General features: G+C 38.2%; 2 gene segments (V, D, J or C); both read right to left on the reverse strand.

Moving 5' to 3' along the window:
* Nucleotides 1-6,937: 6,937 nt before the first annotated feature.
* Nucleotides 6,938-7,460, reverse strand: LOC132372226 (T cell receptor beta variable 19-like). The segment is given in 2 exon segments: nt 6,938-7,293; nt 7,412-7,460. Coding segments are annotated over 2 exon segments (405 nt in total).
* A 4,591-nt stretch (nt 7,461-12,051) lies between these two features.
* Nucleotides 12,052-12,508, reverse strand: LOC132371730 (probable non-functional T cell receptor beta variable 23-1). The segment is given in 2 exon segments: nt 12,052-12,347; nt 12,460-12,508. Coding segments are annotated over 2 exon segments (345 nt in total).
* Between the last annotated feature and the right edge of the window lie 13,676 nt (nt 12,509-26,184).

Consider the following 26,184-nt stretch of genomic DNA (forward strand, 5'->3'; position numbering starts at 1 on the left):
TTAAATGTACTGTTTTGCTGCCCCCTGCTGTAGGCAGTGATTTGAGCACAAGAGAGGTTTGAGAGCTGAATATAACCTATCATTGGGGGGGCAGGTCACAACAGTCGAGAGAAGAGAGGACTCAGGTCCAGTGGAGTCCTACAGGAGCAGTTTGGAGATGCATGGCAAGGAGAGAAGAAGCAGAAATCATCTGGGAGCAGAATCTATGCCTGAGGAGGAGTGAGAGACTATTATCAGAGGAATGAATGGAAGAGACACCTATTGGATGGGAATGGAATGGAAAAAGACACTTATGTGTGGGCAACCAAGAGGGTCCTTGATGGCATGGACCAATATTCCCCCTACTCTGGGTAGCTCGTATGGTTCTCAAGTCTTTCTTATAACCCACTTTTCCTCTGACTTATCTTCAGACCTCTCAGAGCACAGACCTCTCATTCTCACCCACACGCCGAGCTCTTTGCCAGCTGTGTGCTGTGTATTCATGGATGTGATCCTCTGGACGCTGAAAACACTCTTATTGGGGAATTACTGATCTGTATAACAAACATCCTCTGGCACAAAGGATGCCAAAGGAGAAACGACTTTTTACTACTGGTTACTGCTTTCTGTGTCATAAGAAATTTTTGCCTACCTTCAACTCACAATGGTGTTTTCCGCTAGAAGATTTGTAGTTTAGCCTTTACACTTAGGCCTTTCATCCACCTCAAACTGATTTTTGTTTATGATATGAGGTATCAGTAAAGTTCATTTCCTTCCATGTGCTCATCCATTTGTTTCAACTTTATTTGTTGAGAAAATTGCTACCTTAATGCACTGAAATTTTCAATCCATAAACAGATATCTTTCCATTTTCAATATTTTCTTTAGTTTCCCTTTGTGACATTTTGTAGTTTTTCATTGAACATCATTTGCTAAATTTGTTTGTTATTGGTACTATCGTATATGGAATTGTTTCCTGAAGGTTATTTTTCTGTTGTTTGCAACTCGTATAAAGACACTTGATTTTTTAATATTGACCTTGTATCTTGTGATCTTTCTAAATTCACTAATTATTTCTAGTTGTGGTTCATTGATTCCTATATAAATAATCATGTAATCTGATAATTTCACCTCTTTTTTTACAATATTTAGGACTTTTATTTCATTTTTGCTTGGCCCTATGATACTGGTTAAGACCTCCGGTATAATGCTGAAGAAAAGTAGTGAGAGAAACATCATGCCTTGTTCCCTATTATAGGAGGAAAGTGTCCAATATTCACCATTAAATAGGATGTGAGTTGTAAATTTTTCGCTGATAATCTCTACCAGATTGAAAAAGCTCTCTTCTATTACCAGTTTGCTGTGAGTGTTCATTTTGAAAGAGTACTGGATTTTGTCAAATGTTTTCTCAGCATCTATTGAGATGGTCAAATGATTAGTCTTCATTATTTTGCTAATATGATGACCTACATTGATGTTTGAATGCTAACCCATTGTTTCTCTTGCAATAAATCCACTGGGTCATGATGCATTACCACTATATATGTATACACACGTGCATACATACATATACACATATTCATTTGGATTGGGTTTGTTAATATATTGGGAAGAATTTTTTTCATCTGTGGTCATAAAGGATATTGTTCTGTAATATCTTTGTCAGACTTTGGCATTAGGGTTTTGCTGGCTTTATATAATGAGTTATGAAGTGCTTCTTCCTCTTTTGTCTTCTAAAAAAAATTAGGTAAAGTTGACCTTGTTTTTTTCCTTAAATGTTTGATAGAATTCACCAGTAAAGGAATCTGGATTTGTAGTTCCTTTGAGGGAATGTTTTTGATAAAGAATTCAATTTCCTACATATCAGGTTCTTCATATTTCTAATTTCATGTTGAGTCAGTTTGGTAAATTGTGCTTTTCAAACAATCTCACTTAATCTAAGTTGTAGAATTTTTTGGCGTATACTTATTTATGATATTCTATCACTTTAATGTCTGTTGTGTCCATATTTTCTTTTTTCATCATTGATATGGTAATTTGTGTTTTTTTCCTTTTTGTCTTGATTGTTATGGGCTAAACACTTTTATCAGTTGATCAAATTATGATCATATTTTCCTCTAAATTCTTGAACATATTTTTATAATGGCTCCTTAAAATCCTTGTCTGAAGTTTCCAACATCTGTGTTATTTAGAGTTGGTTTCTATTGCCAGGTTTTTTCTATGTACAACTCATATTTTCCCATTTATTCCCACGTCTAATACTTTTTTTACTGCATGATTCAAATTGCAGATGCTACATTTTTGAGAGTCTAGATTTTCTTTTGCCTTTATTTAACAAGTGCTGCAATAATTTTCTCTAAAAGGCAGTTAATTTATTGGCAGATCAGGTAGATCCCTTTGAGGCTTGTTGAGCTTTGCTGGGGCAGTTCTAGAGTGGCTGTCACTCTAGGACTTGGGAAGCCCTTCTCCCGAGGTGTGACCCCCACCAGGGGTGCCACGTGTTTTCCCAGGGTGTCAGCGAGGTCTCTCCACTCTGGCTGGTCAGGATCCGTGTCTCCCACGACTGTGTGATGCCAGAATCTCCATTTTTCTCACAGCTCCCCAGCAACTGCTCTCTGCCAGGACTTGGGGGAGGGGCGCGTTCTCTGTTATGCACCTGCTGTTACCATTTGACCGAAGAATAAAGGGGACTCCATGCAATGTTGGGAGCTCTGTTTCTGCCCAGCTCCCTTCTCTACAGCAGCTGACCCTGCAGTATCAGCAGCTTCCACAGCCCCGAGCTCTGGTCTCTCTCCCCGCCTCAGCCAGACCACTATGCTCTGCCTGGTCTCCATGAGCTTGTGCCTCAGTCCAGAAACTGTACTAAGGCAGAGACTTGTATGTTTCCTCTTCTAAGGGATGACCGCCCTCTACTGCCTGCTGTCTAATGTCTGAAAACTGTCGCTTTAAAACTGTTGTCAGGTTTTATAGTGGCTTAAGGATGTAGGACAAGTAAGTAACAACTATCCATTTTGACCCAAAGCCAAATTCCCAAGTTATCCTTATTATAATTATAGAATTACTATAATGCTTACTGCTTTTTTAAGGTTCTTGATCTCTATTGTCAAACTGACACCATTACAAGGAGTTTATAAGTGTAACCCTCTGGCTGGGCTCCTGATCAAACTGGATAACATAAGTCTTTTTTTTTTTTTTTAATTATTTATTTATTTATTTTTGGCTGTGCTGGGTCTTCGTTTCTTTGCGAGGGCTTTCTCCAGTTGCGGCAAGCGGCGGCCACTCTTCATCGCGGTGCGCGGGCCTCTCACTGTCGCGGCCTCTCTTGTTGCGGAGCACAGGCTCCAGACGCGCAGGCTCAGTAGTTGTGGCTCACGGGCCTAGTTGCTCCGTGGCATGTGGGATCCTCCCAGACCAGGGCTCGAACCCGTGTCCCCTGCATTGGCAGGCAGATTCTCAACCACTGCGCCACCAGGGAAGCCCTCTTTCATATTTTAATACTTACGTGCAGGTGCATAACTAAACAAAATGGTGTTTACTGTTGCATGCTTTTAAACTTTACATAAACGAGACATTGCTGTACATGTGTTCCCCAATGTAATTTTTCACTCAGATTTGTGAAGTTCAATCATGTTGATGTTTAGTTTTAGTTCATTCATTTTTATTACTGTATAATTTCTTCATAGCCATATACCATCATTTATTTATCTATTTTTCTTTTGATGTACATTTAGGTATTTTTTAGCTGTTTTTTTCTTTTTTTGTTTGTTTTGGCTGTTTCAGGTAACGTTACACTGAATATTCTAATACATGTGTCCTAGTTTTCACATACGAAAGATTTTTCTCAGAGGGTGTAACTGCTAGGTAATGAGTACACACATCTTAAACTTTAATAGAGAATGCCAAATTGTTTTCCAAATTAGATCCACCAACTTACACTCTGTCTAGTGATTCAAGAGAGCTCTTGTTGATATGTTGTCTTTCCTTGTTATAGTCTTTTTTGCTGTAGTCATTCTTGTGTGCATATATTTCATTGGAGTCTTAATTTACATGTCCCTGATACTAATGAAATTTACCAATGTTTGCATGTTTAATGACCAAATAAATTTCTGCTTTTGTGAGATGCTTCTCTATGTTTTTTATCCATTTTCTATTGTTATCTTTTTTGTATTAATTTGTAGAAAAATTTACAGTAACTTGTAGGTGTCCTTTATGAATTCTATTCACCAGCCTTTCTTGGATATATAAATATAAATATGGCTATGGATATAAATATAGACATATAAATTATTCTCACTATGCAGCTATTTGTTCACTCTTGCATGGTTAACTCTGATGAATTAAGTATCTTAAATTTGATATAGTCATTTCAATCAATTTGTTCATTAATGATTAAGGAGATTACAAATGATTTCCCTGCCTTGAGACCATGAAGATATGCTCCTATCCTAAAAGCTCTGTGATTTTACTACACTTATGCTCTTAATACAGCTGGAATTGATTTTGGCTATTGTGAAATAACTGTCCGGTTTCATTTTCCTTCATACATACAAACCCAATGTTACCATCACCAATTTGTTGGAAAATCTGTTCTTTGACTTCTAGAGTACCATCTCTGTGTGTATATGTATCACTGTCCCTATGCTAAACTACCTTTATTATTGTGGTTTTATAATAATTCTTGACATTTGTTAGAGATCTCCCACTTGGTTCTTCTACTACAAGAATGTCTTAGCTCTTCATTGCCCTTTGCAGCATAACATAAATTTTAGATTTAACCTAGCAAGTTCTATCAAAACCTATTGGGATTTTGATTGGATTCTGTTAAGTGTTTTAAAAACACTGAATCTATCCAACCTAAAACATAGGATCTCTTCACTTATTTAAGCCTTCTGTAATGGCTGTCAATAAGGCTTTATATATATATGTAGACATATTATTTTTTTTCATGGAGGCATTTCATTGCTTTTCTTCAATTTATTCTTAAGTCATGGATATTTGATATCTTTATTTAATTTTCTAAATCTGTTGCTTGTATATAGGTATTTATGTCTGGAATATCATTCATGTATATACTTAAGAACAATATATATAGTTCTGTATATGTATATATATATATCCCATGAAATATACCTGGTTGGGAAAAATATTTGTGTACCTAATCACTCCACCCTTTTTGGCACCATTTATTTCATACATATCCTCAGATTCGTCCTGTGGCATCAGCCATTGGTAGACAGACTCACACTCCATTTACGGAGGCTTCCCATTTCCTGCTTTGGTGGTTCGCTGGAATCTTACCTCTGTCTCATATCTTTCTAAAGATATCTTGAAGAAACTACAATGTAAAAGCTCTTATTGTCCAGAATAAGCTAATATATTCATACCAGCTTCCCCTTTTCAGACCAGCTACCCAAGAAGTGTTTGTGGCTTTTTCTGTTAGGATTACCGTTTTTTTTTTTTTTTTTTTACAGATAGCAACATTAGACAACCCAAAGCTCGTACTGTACTCTCTCTTAATTCCCTCTTTTTTTTTTTTTACATTCCATACCTTGGTTAATCCCTACACAGTCCACTTCTGTCTTCTTTTATCTCCTTAAAGAACCAGAATACCACAGTCTATATTTCCAACTATATTATCTCTACATAAGTCTATATTTTGGGTGGACTTTTCTGGTCCCGTAGTTTAAGCCTTTATACACTGAGTTCTGCAGAACCTATATCCCTAGCCCAGCTCTATTTACGTCTGTATATACAATTGCCTACTTCCAGTTTTTATCGCATTATCCAATAAACAATTCAAACCCTACTATCCCAAATGGGAATTGCTACTGATAACATGGTCCCATTTTATTTGAAGTTGTGGCTTTGTAAGGAACCAAAATCATACAGAGACCATTGAAAAATTATATTGATGGCCTATCTGCTGATGACAACTGAATATTTCTCTCAAGTTTCAGCTCCCTTTCTTGAGCAACAGCTTATAAGACACTTCTTTACTTACATCCATGAAACCGGAAACGACCTGTTCAGAAACTCCATCCTGTCAACTCTCTCAAAATTGTTCTATTGGATAAAATTAATATCCGTTGACTATATTTTCTCTTCTATAATTTTTTGCAAAGTATGACCTACTTTAATATGAATGTCCTACTCACAATCAGATGCATTTGGTGAAGCTCAAATTCTCTTAGCTTTCTCTGATCCAACCGGACAGAACTGGCTTGTCTTCCCCAGAGCCCCCAAAGAACTTCTGATTATAGTATTATATGGTATTATGTTGTGATATGATATATGCTATTACAGTGTATTATATTCAAATCCATTATAATTACTTTCTTACTAGTCTGTTAGCTCCTTAGATAAATTATCTGTTTTCTATTCAATTTTTTACCCTTTGTATTTGGAAAGGTAGCGGGACTTAGGAAAATGTCAAGAAAAAATACAGCTAAGTGTACAAGGAGTGATGAAAAACCAGATGCCCGAGGAGCAAAGTGTATCCTCTGGGTCTATTCTCGTGAGTTTTTTTTTTTTTTTTTTTTAATGTATTTATTTTATTTATTTATTTTTGGCTGTGTTGGGTCTTCATTGCTGCACTCAGGCTTTCTCTAGTTGCGGCGAACAGGGGCTACTCTTCGTTGAGGTGTGCAGGCTTCTCATTGCGGTGACTTCTCTTGTTGTGGAGCACGGGCTCTAGGTGCGTGGGCTTCAGTAGTTGTGGCACATGGGCTCAGTAGTTGTGGCTCACGGGCTCTACAGCGCAGGCTCAGTAGTTGTGGCGCAGGGCTTAGTTGCTCCGCGGCATGTGGGATCTTCCCGGACCAGGGCTTGAACCCGTGTCCCCTGCACTGGCAGGCGGATTCTTAACCACTGGGCCACCAGGGAAGCCCCTCTCGTGAGTTCTTGATTAAGAATTCTGGGAGTGCAAGGAAGGGACGTTGTTAACAATTTTAGAGAAAGGCTATGTTGGGAGCTGCAGGGCTGGAGCGGGTTTGTGCACAGGTGTGGTGTGGCTGTGCTCCACTGTGACGCTACCAGCACAGAGGTACAAGGCTGTTTGGTTGGTGTGAGCCGCCTTCACAGTGAGAGGAAACAGCCCCTTCTCCTCTCGAGAGACATTGTAGCCTTCAGATATGTCTCCTCTCTGAACATCCTTTTCAACCGGAGAGTAGTAAATCAGCCTCAGACCCTGCCCTGCATCCTGCCGGTACCAGTACATGGCGTTGTAGCTCAGATCCTGTTTACACTCCAGGGTCACATCCCGTCCAGCCTCAGCGAGCAGGAATCTCATCTGGTAGATTTCAGCATCCATGGGTCCTGTGGGGTAAAGACACAAACGTGCAGAAGGGAGCCTGACACTATCGTGAGAAGAGGGTGCTGGAGTGCGGATCTGCACCTACAGGATCAGATTTTACTGTCTGGGTGTTGGGCTCACCTGCTCCCAGAAGACAAAGGGCCACGTAGCAGAAGGTCCAGCTACCCATGGCAAGGACTAGGTATTTGTAAAGCTCCAGACACAGACTCTGAGAGAGGCCAAGGGAAGGGGCTGGGATCTAGAGCTCCCCCTGGCTCAATATGCAGAATTGGTCATTGCTATAAGGTGACTGACGGTCACGGCTGATTTTGCACATGGGGAACTAAGGCTAAGAGAGATCAAGACACTTGCATCTTCTCTTCTGCCTAACAGAGCTCTTTATATCCCTCTAAATGGACAAGTGCCCACATGATGAAGATACTGAATCCTCCATTTCCTGGTCAAAGTCACACTCAGAATGCCATGTGCCTGTGCACTCATTGTGATGAAAACTAGGAAAGGAAATGCCTACAATTTTCAGAGTCTATTGCCTGTCTATCAACTGCTCTGTTTACCACCAAACTGCCAACACAAGAAGAGGTTCAAATGTTGTTTTATAAAATAGAGCCAATTCTCTCTGTCCTCTGTATTTATTACAATTGGTACAGTAGAGATGGTATAGAGGCTACTCCAGCAATTTTAGCAATAACAAAGGGCCCTAAACCCACCCTCCCCCTATGGAGGTGGATTAGAGCAGGGATTTGGGAGACAGCCTCGGCTTGAGTTCTGGCCCTGCCAAGTAGCAGCTGTGTAACCCTGGGCAAGTCTCTTAACCTCCCTTTGATTTGGTTTTCTCATCTGTAAAATGGGTATAATGAGTATCTACTTCAAAAGTTATTGTGAATATTATATAAATATAGAATTCAGAACAGTTCTTAACACAGAAAAAGCACAATATTTGTGTTTGCTATTATTACTTTCTGGACCTGTTATTTAATCCAGAGGATTTAGGAAGTTAATACTATGTCAAGGGAATTCAGATATTTACTGACATAGGATTGTGCAAGCTAAAAAAATTATCATTCCCCAGCACTGAACTGAAACTTATACAATGAGTTGTGATGTTCATTGCATAACATCATTTCTTCTCAAGAATCTTAGATAAATAAAAATACAATCATAGATTATTTCTCATCACCTGTTGTTATGTTGGTAGAAAAATGTTTTATTTTTATTTCTGGGGTCATCTGTAATAAAAGACACTTTTATGATGAAACTTGGTTGGAGTCTGGTGGCTCAGACACTGTTGCTTCCACTTTCTGGAAGAAAGGTGTCTGTGTGAGAGAGAGAGAGAGAGAGGAAATGATGTAATGATTGAGAATGAGAATCATTAGAAAGTGCAGCCCTGGGGGAGAACTCTGAGAAAGAATGCTGGCTGACAGGTTGCTTCCAACCATTGGGTGCAGGCTTGAGGCTGTCAATCACATCTGCAAAGTTGAAGATCTCACTCCTCACACATGGACCCCTTTGGTAATTCGGTAAATCCTAAGGACCCATTCTCAGAATAATGTTTTAAACTCATAAAATAGAATACATAGTAATACAAAGGACACCAATTATTTTGAAATGCAGTTATCACAGTATTTTAAATGAAATTTATGATATTAATATATATATACATATATTAGTGTATTTATGATATTAATATATACACATCTTTAAAATTCATTTGATAAAATATATCCTGGTGAGTCTGAAAACTGCCATGATTTCCAGTAGTGAGTACTGAGAGTAATGACATAGAGTAATGACATTACTCTATGTAATGTGATATGAAAATACCTGGGACTTTCATATCAACTGTAATCTATATCAAGTGTAATAACATGCAAATAAATTTATGCAAATATGTGCACATACCTGTGATTTCTTTTACTGACTTTGTCACAGGTTCTACTAACATTGCTATGGTTATTTACCCATCATGAACTAAATGCTGTGTTTTTAGTTACAGACTAGTGAAAATACAGATACATTTTTCCCAGTCAAATTCATGGATTACTGAATGCTATCATTGCACCCCTTGGAGGTCCATGGGCCTCAGGTTAGAAATTTCTGCTCTAGAAGAGAATATTCTTTGTGCTGAAATACATGGATGGGAAGCATTAGGAAGTTCATGTAACCTCAGGAAGATTTTGTCTACAGTGCAAGTTCAGATTTGTTAAATGTGTTCTGTTTTTAAATATTAAACCGCTTTTTAGACTGATGTACAAACCTAAGGTATGACAAGAACAGGACTTACTATTATTGTGTTCTAGTCCCAGGGATATGATTCAATTTCTCTATGTATCTTCCTATAGACCATCTTTATTATCAGTTACCTTCATCACCACCGTTGTCCTCATCATCTTTGTTATCATGATGTATGTGTGATTCTTGAGGGGCATTATTGGAATAGAGAATGACAGGGACACAGTGTGGCACAGATAGACTTTCTTGCATGAAACAGTGAGGTTTATTCTCAGAAACCCTGTAACCAGAAAGAATATCCCCTAAATGGAGTAGTAAAAAGATTTACAAAGAATATACTTTAAAATCATCCCTTGCAATAGCATGTGTACTAATTCTGAGACACTTTAGATCCCAGTTCTGTCCTGTTGACAGAATTTTAGACACTTCTAGTGGATTTAAGATCCTTGTTGCATTCGTTGTTAAGTAGTGTCATGTTTCAGAGGTAGCTCAAAGGAGTAAATAATAAAAAAGTTTATGTTGTTACAAACTTTTTCCCATATTGCAAAAGATTTCACAGCCTGCTCCATTTCCATGCCCCTAATGCAGTTATTTCATATCTGGAATGCTTATATATTTCCAAGAGAAACCCTGAAAGGATAAACCAAGAAATTAATAAAAATGGTTACCTAGAAAGGCAATGAAGAAATAGGGTAGAGACGACAAGTTGAAAACAAGAGCAAGAAGAGGCATTTTCATCCGAGTATATGGCTAATCATATTAAAAGCAAGCAATCTAAACGATCCAATCAAAATAAGGAGATTTTCAATCTGGATACTGAAAGCTAAGGAACATTGGATTCATTTGGTAGCAGGACGAGGAGAAAGTTGTAGGACTAGAAACCTGGATGAAAAGATCCATGGGAAGAACAAGAAGAGAACTCACAGACTGACCCCCAAAGCTGCAACACCCAAATGTTCTCTGTAAGTCATGTGCTTCACTGTCAAATATTCCCCTTACTTATTCTTAACTCAATTGTTTATTTCCATAAGGAAACAGTAAGTCTTCTTATAGTGTACATTGCAGAAGTTTCATAACTTTTTCAATATGTTTGAATCAGTCACTTTTACTTAAAAGCAGAGCAGTACTAACAGTTGGTCACACAGAAAATGAGGCTGGTGTTGTGACCTCAGGTACAGATGCTGGTGAACACTAACTTCTGGAGAAGATATTTTTATATAATATACTGAGGTTGAGACATCAGTTGAGAAATGTAAAGACTAAATGTAAGTGGGCTAATGTGAAGTCTTGGCAGAAAATATTTTAGTCAATAAATTCCTTGTGAGTATTAAAAGGTACATTCATAATACATTTCTTAAAGTAAATTTAGGAAAAACTTAGGAAAAAGTCAACAAAATATATGTAAGACATGTTCAATAAAAAATACAGAGCAGGGCTTCCCTGGTGGCGCAGTGGTTAAGAATCCGCCTGCCAATGCAGGGGACACAGGTTTGAGCCCTTGTCCGGGAAGATTCCACATGCCGTGAAGCAACTAAGCCCGTGCGCCACAACTACTGAGCCTGTGCTCTAGAGCCTGCGAGCCACAACTACTGAGCCCGCGTGACACAACTACTGAAGCCCGCGTGCCTAGAGCCCGTGCTCCGCAACAAGAGAAGCCACTGCAATGAGAAGCCTGCACACCTCAACGAAGAGTAGCCCCCGCTCGCTGCAACTAAAAGAAAGCCCGCGTGCAGCAACGAGGACCCAATGCAGCCAAAAACAAACAAACAAATAAACAAACAAATAAATAAAAAATACAGAGCAATGCTGAGACAATTTAAAGACCTCAATAAAATAGCATGGGGGGATTTTGGGGGGAGGGGAAAATATTCTGTATCTTGACCACCATGCTGGTTACATGGGTCTAAAACTTTATCAAATGTATTGAAATATATGCTTAAAATGGGTGCACTCTATTGTGAGTATGTTATGCCTAAAAATTCCTTTTAAAACTTGTGTAATTCTAGTATTCAGGACTGAGAGAGTTGCTGAGTTTCTTGCTAAGTTGCTCTGGCAGGGACAGCTGTGAGAAGCGGCCGTGAACCCCTAAGGACTCTCTGGGTCTGGGTCAATGAAATTTGCTGAGCCAGGTGATCAGGGGCCCCATGAAAGACAGGTGACTTGCTGATTATCCTTAACCCTGAAGGCACAGCTTTGCCAGGTGAAAAGCATAGAACTAGATTTTAAAATATTGTTAGAAACCCATCAAGCTTATATCCTGTGTCTTTCCTTTGCCAGATACCCTGCAAACGGGGGAATCTGAGCCCTCTTTACAGCTGCCTTCCCCTTCCTTCTGTTTATGTTTCCACCAGCTGTTTTAAACATCCCTTTCTGCTCACCCAGAGTTACCATTTACAGATTTTTCCTTCTGGTTCATGCTCTTTCAAGGTGGGTTTCCGTTAGTTCCTACCCTCCTAATATACCACTTATTTCCTGAGCTGGGTCCGTGATGAGTTTGTGTTCTAAGGAGAGCTAACGTGCAGCACTGTGGATTAGCTGCTGGCACAGAAATACAGTGCTGAGTCCCCTGCCTCAGTGGACTTGACTTCCAGGCTGCAGGGTGAGTTTCGGGGGCAGTGAGCTGAAAATCGCTGTTTGAACACATCTGTGTCATCCACAACGTCTTCGTTCTGTAAGTAAACCAAAAACTCAAACCCTTTTTCTAGCTTCTTACGATACCAGTAAACATGAGTATGTCCTTTTCTGGGGACACAATGCATCTTTGCTTTCTGTTCTTTTCCTTTGACCAGATGTCCAGGACTCTGGGTGACCTCAGTGTCCATGCAGCCTGTGAGGAAAGACACAGAAAGTTCAGAAAAAGCTCAGGAAGGAGCCTGGATTTGCAGCCACAGGAGAAAGTTCTGAGACTGGAATCCAGCAACTTCGCAACATGACCTTACCTGCTCCCCAGAGAAAAAGGGCCACACAGCACAGCAGGCTGAGGCACATGGTTGGCTCAGGGGAAAAGCAGGGCAGGTGGCTTTTTCTCTAAGGCTCCTCATCCCCCATCAGCAACCTCTTTGTGACGTGGTCGCTTCCCACGGTCATCATGGTCCCCATGTACCTGAGACTCTAACATGACATAGGCTGGGAGGGCAGGGAAAGCTGGTGAAACTACTAGGGTGAATTTCAAACTGTTTTTATTCTCTTTTTCCTGATTCTGCTCTTTCATTATTTAAATAAAATCACACATCATTAATTTATTTGCTTTTTATATTTGTCAGTTTGTCTCCTCCCCTCCTCCCTTCACCCTCAGGCAATGAACAGTACAGATGGCTGTATGTCAGTCATAGCTTCCACTGCACTTACAAAATCATATAGCAATGACTTAAGTTAAAAAATTAAATGTTGAACTATACAAAACAATATTTACGTTGATGATGCAATGCATCTGAGGAAACACAAAAAGGAATGATCTTGCCTGAACCAATCAGCTTAGGAGTTAGATTATCACTAAAGATTAATTCCCTGTGTTATTTTTCTAGATTTTTATTATTCTTTTTCCACCTCATCCAGGTAACCATAACCTTGAAGTTTATACTTTTATTCACTTGCTTTCCATTACTGTTTTTAGAACTTATGTAAGAATCTGTAATTTATATATTATTTAATGTTGTATGTATTTGAAATTTATGTAAGGGGGATAATTCTGTTCATATTTTTTTCTGGGACATGTTCTTTTTTTATTCAACATTATGTCTATGATATTAATTCATGTTGTTGCATACAATTTTAGATAATTCAATTTCACTAATATGTAGGATTCCATTCTATTTGTCAGAATTTATTATCCATTGTGGAATTAATGCACACTGGTATGTTATTTTCCCTAGATTTTGCTACTGCAAATAGGACTGCATTCTTATATATTTATATAAATATATCTTATATATATATTTAAGATATATTTCTTTACATAATTAGGTGAAAGATTTTCTCTATACCTGGTAATGTAGAGATCAAGCATTAGGGTCACCATGTCAACCTAACATAATAAAACAAAATGCTTTCTAAACTATTTAACTCAAGTAAATATTCATGAGTGTTTTCAAATGTTCTACATCTAGGACTCAATAGGCATGTAATATTTCTTGAATTTTGCCAGTCTAATAGGTTAAAATGGTATCACACTGTAGTTCACATTTTTATGATTGCTAAGGAGGCGGAACATAATGTTTGTATTTATAGGCCACTAGTGTTTTCTGTACACTGCCTTTTCCTTAAATTTCTTTTTGGTTGATTAGCTGTTACTTATTTGTAACAGTTCGTTATATAGTCTGGGTACAAACTTCTTCATTTATTTGTGTTGTTAATATCTTTTCAATTTGTGACTTGTGTTTCAGTCTTTGTAATACTTTTTTGTTGATATTCCTTTTTTAGGAGAGTCTATCATTCTTCTTTGCGAGGGTATGCATTCTTTAATTCTTTATAAGCAATGCTCCTATAGCCCAAGTTCATAAAGATATACTCCTATATTATTTACCAGACAGTTAACATTTTGAATGTTACATTTAAGCATTTAATACTTTTAGAATTTATTTTTGCTCGTGCTGTGTGAAAGAGTTTAAGTTATTCTTTCTTTCTGTGGACAGCAACTTGTCCCAGAAGACCTTATTATATATTGCATTTTTTCTCTACATACATGCAGTGATGGCTCTGTCATATAAAAAGTGCCTATATATGCACGGGCCTATTTTTAATCTATTATTTTCCATTTGTCTATTAATTTTTACCTTTTTCATTATTCACTTCACTTTGTAATTCAATATTATCTTTCCTATTCTCTCCTTTTCCAATTAAATTTCAGCTTAATTTTGTCAAATTTCATGAAAATATCTTCTGTGATTTTGCTTGGTGATGCGTTGAATACATGGATGATAGTGCAGAAATTGGAATGCTTTTAGTATTGGTTTCACTTATTCATGATCATGGTATATGTCTTCACTTATTTCAGATTTTTAAAATGCTTTCCTCTAAAATTTAATAATTTTCTGAATTAAAGTCTCATTTACCTAATAGATTTGTTTTTATGTATTTTTTGTTATGTTAGTATTCGTAAATGGTCTCTCTCTTTAAAAAATATATTTTTAACAGTTGCTCATATATGGAAATAAACTGACTTTTTATATTTATGTTAAATTCAGTAAACTTATTAAATTTGTTGTTATTAATAATGCAATGCTTCTTTAGATTCCTTTGGTTCTTCTTCTAAATTTGCCATCTGTCTTTAATCACTTTTTTTCCTCTTTTTCTCATTCCCACCGTTTTTTCTTGTTCTACTGGCTAGAAATTCAGCACAATCTTGATTAGAAATGATGGTGGCATTCACTTATTTATCAATTATGTTTGGGACAACTACAGGTACTGGACATGTGGTACAAGCTATGGGGGTTACAAAGTGGAAGATTAAATCCTCCTATTAAAGGAGTTATTGGCATGCCAGCATATCTGCAAATCATTCTTTCAACTGTTACTGGACCAGGTTCATCTTGGCTGATGCACAGGAAGCCAAACTGCTGAGATGCCCAGGTTTGCAGCAGAGAAGAGGTTTGTTTACAAGGCAGCCAAGCAAGGAGATGGGAGAACAGATCTCAAATCCCCTCTCTGAAGCCAAGGGGCTCAGGGCATGTATGTGATAAAGAAGCAGGGCTGTCTCAGGTGTGAGGAGCTTGGGGCTCATGGGGAAAGGTGATTGGAAAAAAGTGTGTTAATTGTTATCCTGCACAGGGGTAACTAAGCTACCAGCCTCTGTAGGTTCATAAATGAAAGCTCTTAGCATGATCTGAGGGTGAAGTTTTTGGTCCTGATGTCAAAAGTTACCAAGCAGCAACGTGCTCACTCCCGGTTGGAGGGTCTCTGGTTCTATCCAGTCTTAACCAGCTCAGCTTGGACCAGACACAGCTGACTCTGGGCTCAGCTGAATTGCAGGCAGCTGACTCCAGACCCTGGAGAATAAGTGGGACAAAACATCTCCTGTTTAGGCTTAGGTGCCCCTTGGAGGCAATGCAAGTCTTGAAACAATCTTGATTAGTGAAGGCAGGTGAACTGGATTTGACTAATCATTACCCACGGTTCCACAACCTCTACCTAAAGGTATCTACCTGAGTTCCCTGAAGCACCAAACAACTTCTCAGATGAAGGAGGTCTGTGCTGTTCTCTAGGCTCAGAGGTGTTTTACAGAAAGACCCACATCACCCCCTAGTGGTTGCAAATCTTCTTCCCACTTGGTCCTTCTAATCCATGGTGTGGCAGTTCTCTCAATCCTCCCCATCTATGGTCTCTTGTGTCTAATCAAATACCAAGTCCTTTGATTTTATTTCCTGTGTTTTAAATCTCTCATTTCCCAGTATTTTTTCACCACCACCGTCATCATCGTAGCTACACTGTCGCCTGCCTGCACCACTGCATTTATAACTCTTTTCTCAGCCACTGCTTTTTGCACACTGTCCATTGTTGTTTCACACTGTAGCCAGGATGATTAAAAAAACACACGTGCATGCACACACACACTCATAAACTCAACAGTACACACTAACGTGATTGCTACAGAAGTCAAATACTTAAAACCTCAATGGCAGGGCAAGGGGCATCTGAGAACACCCTGAACATTCTGCTCCAATTTGCTGTGAACCTAAAACCATTATTAAACATTAAGGCTAAAAAAGCTCAGTGACTCCTATTAAATCGTGTGTTAAGCTCCATATCATATTCCTTGATTTATAAGGTCATGGAGGGTCTGATGGGTGATGTCTGCCTACCCGTCTCCTGTCTCACCTGTGTTCACTCCCTTCCTCACCCTGCTCCTGTCACATTACTACATCTTGTCATTCATTAAACACACCAGTTCTTTCCTGCCTGAACAGTTTTTCACGGGACCTTCTATCCATGCTTATCGGTTCTTTATCCCCGGTCCCACTTAATGAACTCTAGCTCGTCTTTAGGATGTCATCGTAGACATGACATTCTCTAAGGAAACTGCTCTGTGACTCCCTTAGGTCTCCCTGGGTCATAAAAAGGAGCAACTGGGTTCATATAATACCCTGCCTGTGCGCTGAGATAAGGGCCAAGACACCAGATCCCAACAGATATTATTTTTCCCATGAGTTTGAAACTTTAACAGAGCCACAGAGACAGAAGGTAGTGGTTGCTGAGGTCTTTTATGCCTGTCATTTAGAAAGAAGACTTAGGAGCTCCTATGCCTTAAGGACATGGGAAGAGGGGTTCCTTCTCACTAAACTGCAGTTGATTCTCACGTCCCTCTAAGCTCAACCAGCATCCATCCAACCAACTCCCTTTAATACATAAGTTACTGTTTTAAGCAGAACTTGTTAGATTTTTGTTCCTTTTATCCATTTTTCACAGCTTTATTGAAGTATAATTGATGTACCAAAAACTGTATATATTTAATGTATACAGTTTAATGAGTTTGGAGATAGCATACACCCATGAAACCATCACTAAAATCAAAGTAATAGACGTATCTATCACCTCCAAAAGTTTCCTTGTGTCCCTTTGTTTCAATTTATTGTCTCTTCTGGTAAGAACACTTCACGTGAGATCTACTCTCTTAAACTGTTAAGTGTATAATACGCTATTGTTAACATTGTTAATATAGGCACAATGTCAGATGTAGTATGTCCTAGAGCAGATCTCTAGAATTAATCTTGCATAACTGAAATTTTATATCAATTTAATATCTCTCCATTTCCCCCTTCCAATTGACCTTGGCAGCCACCAAATGGCAAAATTTCATTCTTTTTTATGGCTGTGTAGTATTCCATTGTATGTATATACCACATCTTCTTATATCCATTCATCTATTGATGGACATTTAGGTTGCTTCCATATCTTACATATTGTAAATTGTGCTGCTATGAACATGGGGGTGCATGTATCTTTTCAAAGTAGTGTTTTCATTTTCTTCAGATATGTACCCAGGAGTGGGTTTGCTGGATCATGTGGAACCTCTATTTTTAGTTTTTTGAGGAACCTCCTTACTGTTTTCCACAGAGGCTGCACCAATTCACATTCCCAGCAAAAAGGTACTAGGGTTCTCTTTTCTCCACATCCTTGCCAACATATGTTATTTGTGGTCTTTTTTATGATAGCCATTCTGACAATTGTGAGGTGATATTCCATTGTGGGTTTTGATTTCCATTTCTCTGATGAGCAATGATGAGCATCTCTTACATGCCCATTGGCATCTGTATGTCTTTTATGGAACATTGTCTCTTCAGTCTTCTGCTCGTTTTTTAATTGGGTTGTTGTGTTTTTCATATTGAGTTGCTTGAACTGTTTAGATATATTGGATAGTAATGCTTTATTGGTTATATAGCTTGCAAATATTTTCTCCCATTCAGCAGGTTGTCTTTTTGTTTGATCAGTGGTTTCGTTTGCTGTTCAAAGCTTTTAAGCTTTGTTGAGCTTTGTTATTCAGTTGAGACATCAGTTGAGAAGTGTAAAGACTAAAATGAAGTAGGCTAATGTGAAGTCTTGGCAAAAAAGATTTTAATACATAAATTCCTTATGAGTATTAAAAAGTGCATTCATAATACATTTCTTAAAATAATTTTAGGAAAAACTAAGGAAAACTTCAACAAAATATGTGCAGGACATGTTCGATAAAAAAAGTACAAAGCCATGCTGAGAGAAGTTAAAAAGAACTCAGTAAAGTAGCATGTGGGGATGTTTGGGGAGGGGGAGATATTCTGTGTCTTGATTGTCATGTGGTTACGTGGGTGTAAAAACTTGTCAAAGTGTTTTGAAATTTATACTTAAAATGGGTGCAGTTTATTGTGGGTATGTGATGCCTCAAAATTGCTTTAAAAACTTTCATGATAATAAGTGGTGCTCGAAACCTGGACAGCTACATGTAAAAGAATGAAATTAGGACACTCCCTAACACCATACACAAAAATAAACTCAAAATGGATTAGAGACCTATACGTAAGACCAGACACTATCAAACTCTTAGAGGAAAACATAGACAGAACACTCTATGACATAAATCACAGCAAGATCCGTTTTGACCCACCTCCTAGAGAAATGGAAATAAAAACAAAAATAAACAAATGAGACCTAATGAAACTAAAAGCTTTTGCACAGCAAAGGAAACCATAAACAAGACGAAAAGACAACCCTCAGAATGGGAGAAAATATTTGCAAATGAAGCAACTTACAAAGGATTAATCTCCAAATTTACAAGCAGCTCATGCAGTTCAATATCAAGAAAACAAACAACCCAATCCAAAAATGGGCAGAAGACCTAAATAGACATTTCTCCAAAGAAGATATACAGATTGCCAACAAACACATGAAAGGATGCACAACATCACTAATCATTAGAGAAATGCAAATGAAAACTACAATGAGGTATCACCTCACACCAGTCAGAATGGCCATCATCAAAAAATCTACAAACAATAAATGCTGGAGAGGGTGTGGAGAAAAGGGAACCCTCTTGCACTGTTGGTGGGAATGTAAATTGATATAGCCACTATGGAGAACAGTATGGAGGTTCCTTTAAAAACTAAAAATAGAACTACCATACGATCCAGCAGTCCCCCACTACTGGGCATATACTCTGAGAAAACCATAATTCAAAAAGAGTCATGTACCACAATGTTCATTGCAGCTCTATTTACAATAGCGAGGACATGGAAGCAACCTAAGTGTCCATTGACAGATGAATGGATAAAGAAGATGTGGCACATATATACAATGGAATATTAGCCATAAAAAGAAACAAAATTGAGTTATTTGTAGTGAGGTGGGTGGACTTAGAGTTTGTCATACAGAGTGAAGTAAGTCAGAAAGAGAAAAACAAATACCACATGCTAACACATATATATGGAATCTAAAAAAAAAAAAAAAAAAACGGTTCTGAAGAACCTAGGGGCAGGGCAGGAATAAAGATGCAGACATAGAGAATGGACTTGAGGACACGGGGAAGGGGAAGGGGAAGCTGGGACGAAGTGAGAGAGTGGCATGGACATATATACACTACTAAATGTAAAATAGATAGCTAGTGGGAAGCAGCCGCATAGCACAAGGAGATCAGCTCGGTGCTTTGTGTCCACCTAGAGGGTTGTGATAGAGAGGGTGGGAGGGAGACGCAAGAGGGAGGAGATATGGGGATATATGTATATGTATAGTTGATTCACTTTTTTATACAGTAGAAACTAACACACCACTGTAAAGCAATTATACTCCAGTAAAGACGTTTAAAAAAAACCAGTCCAACAGTTCATGAACTGTTTTCAAATGTTAAACATGTAGGACTCAATTGGCACTTAGTATTTTAATTTTGCCAGTGTATTAGGTTAAAACGGTATCTCACTGTAGTTTTAGTTTGCAGTTTTAGGATTGCTAAAGGGATTGATATTTTGTATATTTATAGGCCACTAGTGCTTTTCTGTACACTGGTTGATTAGCTATCATTTATTTGTAACAGTTCTTTATATATTCTGGACACCAAACTTTGTCATTTATATATCTTGCTAGTATCTTTTCAATTTGTTGCTTGTGTTTTTACTCTTTGTAATTGTTTTTGTTGATATTCCTAATTTAGTAGAGTCTATCATTCTTTTTTGGGAGGATATGCATTCTTTAATTCTTTGTAAGCAATGTTGCCATAGCTCAAGTTCATAAAAATGTACTACCATATTATTTACAAAATAGTTAATAATTTAAATGTTGCATTTAAGCGTTTAATCCTTTTAGAATTTATTTTTGCATATGCTGTGAGAAAGAGTTTAATTTTTCCTTCTGTGGATACCACTTGTCCCAGAAGAACTTGTTGTATAGTGCATTATTCCCCTACATACCTGCAATGATAGCTCTACCATATATTAATTGCCTATATATGCATGGTGCTATTTTAAACCTATGATTTTTCATTTGTCCATTCATTTATGCCTTTTTAATTATCCTAAAATAATTAAAATATTATTGATAATAATTAAAATAATTGATAATAGTTAAAATAATTTGATGATTAGACGGGGAATTCACGGCACTTTGTACTTCTTTAATATTATCTTGAGTAGTCTTTCCTCTTTCTCCACTTCAATTTCTGATTACTTTTGTCAAATTTCATGAAAATATCTTTTGTGATTTTGCTTAGTGCTGCATTGAATACATGGATGATAGTGCAGAAATTGGAATGCTTTTAGTATTAGTTTCACTTATTCATGATAATGGCATATAACTTCACTTATTTCATATTTAAAATGCCTTCCTCTGAAATTGAATAAGTTTCTTAATTGCTTATCTTCTAATAGATTTGCGGTTTTTTTTGTATTTTATATATTATGTTACTATTTGTAAATGATCTCTCTTTAAAAATCTATTTTTCAACTGTTTGTTGCTAGTATATGGAAATAAACTGACTTTATTTTAATTTTAGTTAACTTACTAAATGTTGTTATAAGTAATGCAATGCTTCTTTAGATTCCTTTGTGTCTTCTAAACTTGTCATCTCTCTATAATCACTTTTTTCCCCTTCTTTTCTCATCCTCACCCTTTTTTCTTGTTCTACTGGCTGGGAATTCAGCACAAAGTGGAATAGAAATGGTGGCGGCATTCATTTACTTACTTACCAATTACGTATGACTAGGACAACTATAGGTACTGGATATGTGGTACATGCTATGGTCGTTACAAAGTGGACGATTAGATCCTATTTTAAGGACGTATTAGCATCCCAGGATATCTGCAAATCATTCTCCCAACTGTTACTGAACGAGGTTCATTTTGCCCTAAGCACAGGGAGCCAAAATGTTGAGACTCTGATGTTTGCAACAAAGAAAGGGTTTATTCTCAAGGCAGCCAAGCAAGAGGATGGCAGAAAAGACCTCAAATCCACCTCCCAAAAGGCAAGGGGCACTGGGTATTTATAGGGTCATGAATGAAGAAGCAGGATGGTCTGACGTATGGGGAGCACGGGGCACTCGGGAAGCTTGGGGAAAGGTTATTGGAAAAAGGTGCATGAATCATCTTTCTGCACAGGTGTAACTAAGCTAAAGCCTCTGCATGTTCATAACAGAAGTGCTTAGCAGGATCTGAGCATGGAGTCTTTTGTCCTCTGAGGTCAAAATGTCACCAAGCAGACGCTTGTGCATGCCTAGAAGGAGGGTCGCTGCTTCAAACCAGTCTTAACCAGTTCAGCTCAAACTAGACGCAGCTGACTCTGGGCTCAGCTGAACTACGTGAAGTTTCCTGGAAAATAACTCAGGCAAACATCTTATTTAGGCTACGTGCCCCTTGGAGGCAAGTCTTAAAACAGCCTTGATTAGTGAAGGCAGGTGCAATGGATTTGACTAATCATTACCCACGGTTCCAAACCACTACCTAAAGGATCTCACCTGAGTTCCCTGAAGTATCTAACAAGTCTTCTCAGATGAAGGAAGGTCTGTGCCTGCCCTTTATGGTCAGATGTGTTTTACAGAAAGACCCACATCACCCCCTAGTGGTCAAAGGGGCACATTTCTCACATGCCCTCTGGTCTCTCAGCGCCTTCACCCCCCTGCGTGGTGAGCGGGGAGTTGCTGGTTCCACACTGCGCATCCAGGTCCCCCAAGTATCAGAGCAGAACTAGGAAACACGTGGCCATCGATGCGGCGACCTGCTGGGGTACTGCAGAGATCTACTAGTATTTAGTTATGCAAGTAGTCACTAATCCCATTGATTGGTATTATTGATCAGGATCAACCTCTTGCAGCCACATTCAAGGTGAGTGGGCTCCTGAGATCTCTGTCCTAAGTTCTCTGCTCTTTTGTTTGTATATTCTATCATCAAGGGATCATATACACTTTCATTCTTCCAATTATGGAAATTGTCCTGAATTTTCACCTTCATCCAGGTCCTTTTTTTTGAGTCCCTGACTTGTACATACAACTGCTTTCTGCATATTTCTGGTCAGATTTCTGTCTCAAAGTCACCCCCAGTGTGAAGTGAACCATGATCTTCTTTCCACTGGGTCCTCCTAACCATCTGGCTAGTGGTCACAACCATCCTCCCTATATATTGCCTCTTGTGTCTAATCAATTACCCCATCCCTCGATTTTATTTCCTGATTATGTTTTAAATCTCTCGTTTCCCCATATTTTAGCACCACCATCATTGTCCTAGCTTCATTATTGCCTGGCTGGGCAATGGCATTGGCTGACTCTATTCCCTGCTTCATCCTTTCCACACTGCCCATTGTTGTTTCACACTGTAGCCAGAATAATTAAAAACAAAACAAAACAGTGCACACACACACACAGCAAGAACAGCAAAAAACAATTACAAAAGTCAAATACTTAACAATACTTAACAATTACAGAAGTCAAATACTTAAAACCTCAATGGCAGGGCAAGGAGTATATGAGAACTCTCTGTATCTTCTGCTCAGTTTTTCTGTGAACCTAAAACTGTTCTAAAAAATTGTCTATAAAAAAACCTCAATGGCTCCTACTAAATTTTATGTTAAATTCCACATCATATATGTTGAGGTTCCTCAATAATAACTTAGACTAAAATCTTTCTAAGGATATATTCAAACATCTTTTGCCCCCTGTGTAATGAGGAGAAAGTAATGTTTCTGGTAAAAGGACACACAAATCTTGATGTAAAGCACATAAGAATAATTTTTAGTGTTTTCGCTCATACCTTTCCCAAAGGGAGGATAATTTGATCGTCACCAGCAGTCAATTAGTCCGTTTTTGTTAGAAAAACAAAAGAATCTTAATTGATTTTTAAAAAATGGAACCAGAAAGAGAATTATAGATTAAAAAAACAGTAAGATATTTAGAGACTATTTGAAATTGACTCTTGATCACTCAAAAGTGTCCAATTGCTTTGCTTTCCGTGTTGCAGAATGGAAACACAGGGAAGCAGCCAATCAAATGATCACCTTCAGACACCTAATGCATATTATATACTGCAGCAATTGTGTTGAGAGTCTTGTAAACCAGTTCCAGAAATTATTTTTGTGAGACGTTGAATTTCAATGCCAGTTGACTCACAACCTTGCCAATCTCTTATGTGTAAAGTAGGGTATTGAGTAAGAAATGGACATTCAGAATGGTGATATCCAAGGATATGGAAGTCTTAAAGGCTCTTGACTCCCTCAAAGCCTCTGAAATTCTCCCCATGGCCTCTCTATTACTGGAGAACACTGTGCCTCTGTTGTGTGTGTGTGTGTGTGTGTGTGTGTGTGCATGTGTGTGTGTTGGGGAGGGGGAGATAAGAGTCTATCTCTTACTCCATCCATCACTGGCTCTCAGAGGCTAACTTGGATTCAAATACAACAGAGCCCAGAGAGTAGAATATAGACTCAGAGCACGAAGACGAAGCATTACACTTAAAAAACTTCCCACTTGTATCATGAAAAATTTGGAGGTAATGTAAGATTTTATTTTCATGGTCCTATTTCAAGGAGGACAGTACACAAATTTGGACTGGATTATATTCAGTACTACTATAATAGTAGTAGTACTACTACTATTATATTCAGTATACCATACTCCCCTAAAATAACACATGTGAACAGCAGGCTGACTCTGATAGTCAGCTGGATTGGAAAAGGTAAGTTCGGATGCAGCACCCATCCATGCTGACACTGGAATATGATCCTCTTATGTTTAATGTAGAGGAAGGAAATAAATGACAGCTTGAGATAGAGATGTTATCACTTTCTAACTATGTTTCATGCCAGAGCCTAAAATGTTCTTATCTTTTGCTTGCTGTTGGTGAAGGAAGCAGTGAGATATTTAAAAAATATTTTACTAGTTCTCTAGGCTGGAAATGCTGACACAGCAGGGGGCTGCTGACCTAAAATAGGTCCCTGGTTTCAGTGGAAATGAACAAAGTCTGAGGGCAGGTGACTGAACTTACGTGGGGTATTTAATCACAGTAACAAATGGACATGGTCATCATGTAGATATAAAGTGGCAGCATGTCCATTGCTGAGTTGGTTCCCATTTTTTCTGTTCAGTCCCACCTGGTCAGGGAAAAGGTCCTATCTTCATGTCTTCATTTTCACACTTGGTGTCTAAGCACCAACTCCCTGGTTTTCATTATATAATGTCCTTCATCCTGCTCTTTCACAAACTGTAATCCCTTCAGTTATTTGTTTTGTTTTTCTCTCCTTTTTGATCTCATAGACATAGGATTTGATTAGTCTTAACCCTTGGCTCATAACACACAGGCATTGCTTATTGATGCATGTTATTTATTTATTTAAAACTATAGTGGGTACTTATGAAACATCTCCCCCACTCATCCAATGATATGCAAGGTAGACCTTGACAATATTTAAATATTTAAACTACGTGGTTTACCCCCATCCCATCTCCTGCCACTCCCCATCCAAGTCCCATATTAAACATCATCCTGAACTTGGGTCATCATCCTTCCTTGCCACTGTGTGTTGGTAAATGTTTGACAACCAGCTCTCTGGAGGAAAATACAACAAGCCCTGATTTGTGGTGTCTGCTGATTACTGTGGCGTAAGCATCCCTGCTATGGCTGATTTCAAGCTATTAGCATGATGTCACTGACGTTAAAGTTGGGAAGGATGTGTACAATGGGCCCTCATGAGTTGGTAAAAGCCAGTTCCAGCAACAGCTGTTTCTTGCTTTACTTTTAATGTAATCTTTTTCTAATATATTTGAAGTTGTGAAAATGATTTTCTTGATTCAGTTGTTTTTAGCTTTATAAAAACTGTGTCATGCTTTACAAAATCTTACCAGGGTTAGTTTCTGTAGTTGGTATTATATTGCTAAGATAACCTATAACATTGCTCATTCCTATAGTGCATTCATTTTGACTGACGTATATAGTTTTCCACCACACGGATATACCACAGTTTATTCATTCACTCTCTTGTCAATGCGTATGTGCCTTGGTTGCATGTTTTGCTACTGTGAACAGTGCTGCTGAGAACAGATTTTTATTTATGTCATCTGATAAGCACATGCAGAAGCTTCCTTGATGTAGTGGATTTGTTGGGTCATGGAATAAAGGAATGACCAACTATATGAGATAATGCCAGTGTTTCCAAATTGTTTGCATCACTTATGCTCACAGCAGTAATCCTGTGGATCCAGACCCCCTCTAACAGTTTATATTTCTAAGCTTTTTATATTTTGCTAATCAAATGGGTATCAACTTACATATCATTGCATCTTGCTTCATGTTTCCTGATCACCAGTGGAGTCAAATATCTCCTCATGTGTTTATTGATCACAGATGATTCTTCTATTAAGTGTATGTTAATATCTTTTGCTTATTTTTATCGGGCCATACAAGATTTGTGGTCAATGTGTGATTTTTCCTAGAAAAGGATTTTTTTGAGGAGTTTACCCTCACTGCTCCACTTACTATCTTGTGGCTTCCGACAGAACTTTCTAGTTTTGTAGACAAGAATTGTTGTCTGAAGTCTTTCTTATTTACTTTGTCTTCTCTTCCCTCTGACACCTTTGTTGAGAGACAGAAACACATTCCCTGTGAAGGTTCGGGGCATGCTCTGTACCTAGGTTTAAAGGTTGCACCCCATCCAGTCCTACCCTATTCATTCATCAACCCCAATACTATATATAGCACATCCCTGAATTCTTTCAAGAGTGAACATCTCTACT

The sequence above is a fragment of the Balaenoptera ricei genome, chromosome 9 (genome assembly GCF_028023285.1).
Source record: "Balaenoptera ricei isolate mBalRic1 chromosome 9, mBalRic1.hap2, whole genome shotgun sequence".
Classification (NCBI taxonomy): domain Eukaryota; kingdom Metazoa; phylum Chordata; class Mammalia; order Artiodactyla; family Balaenopteridae; genus Balaenoptera; species Balaenoptera ricei.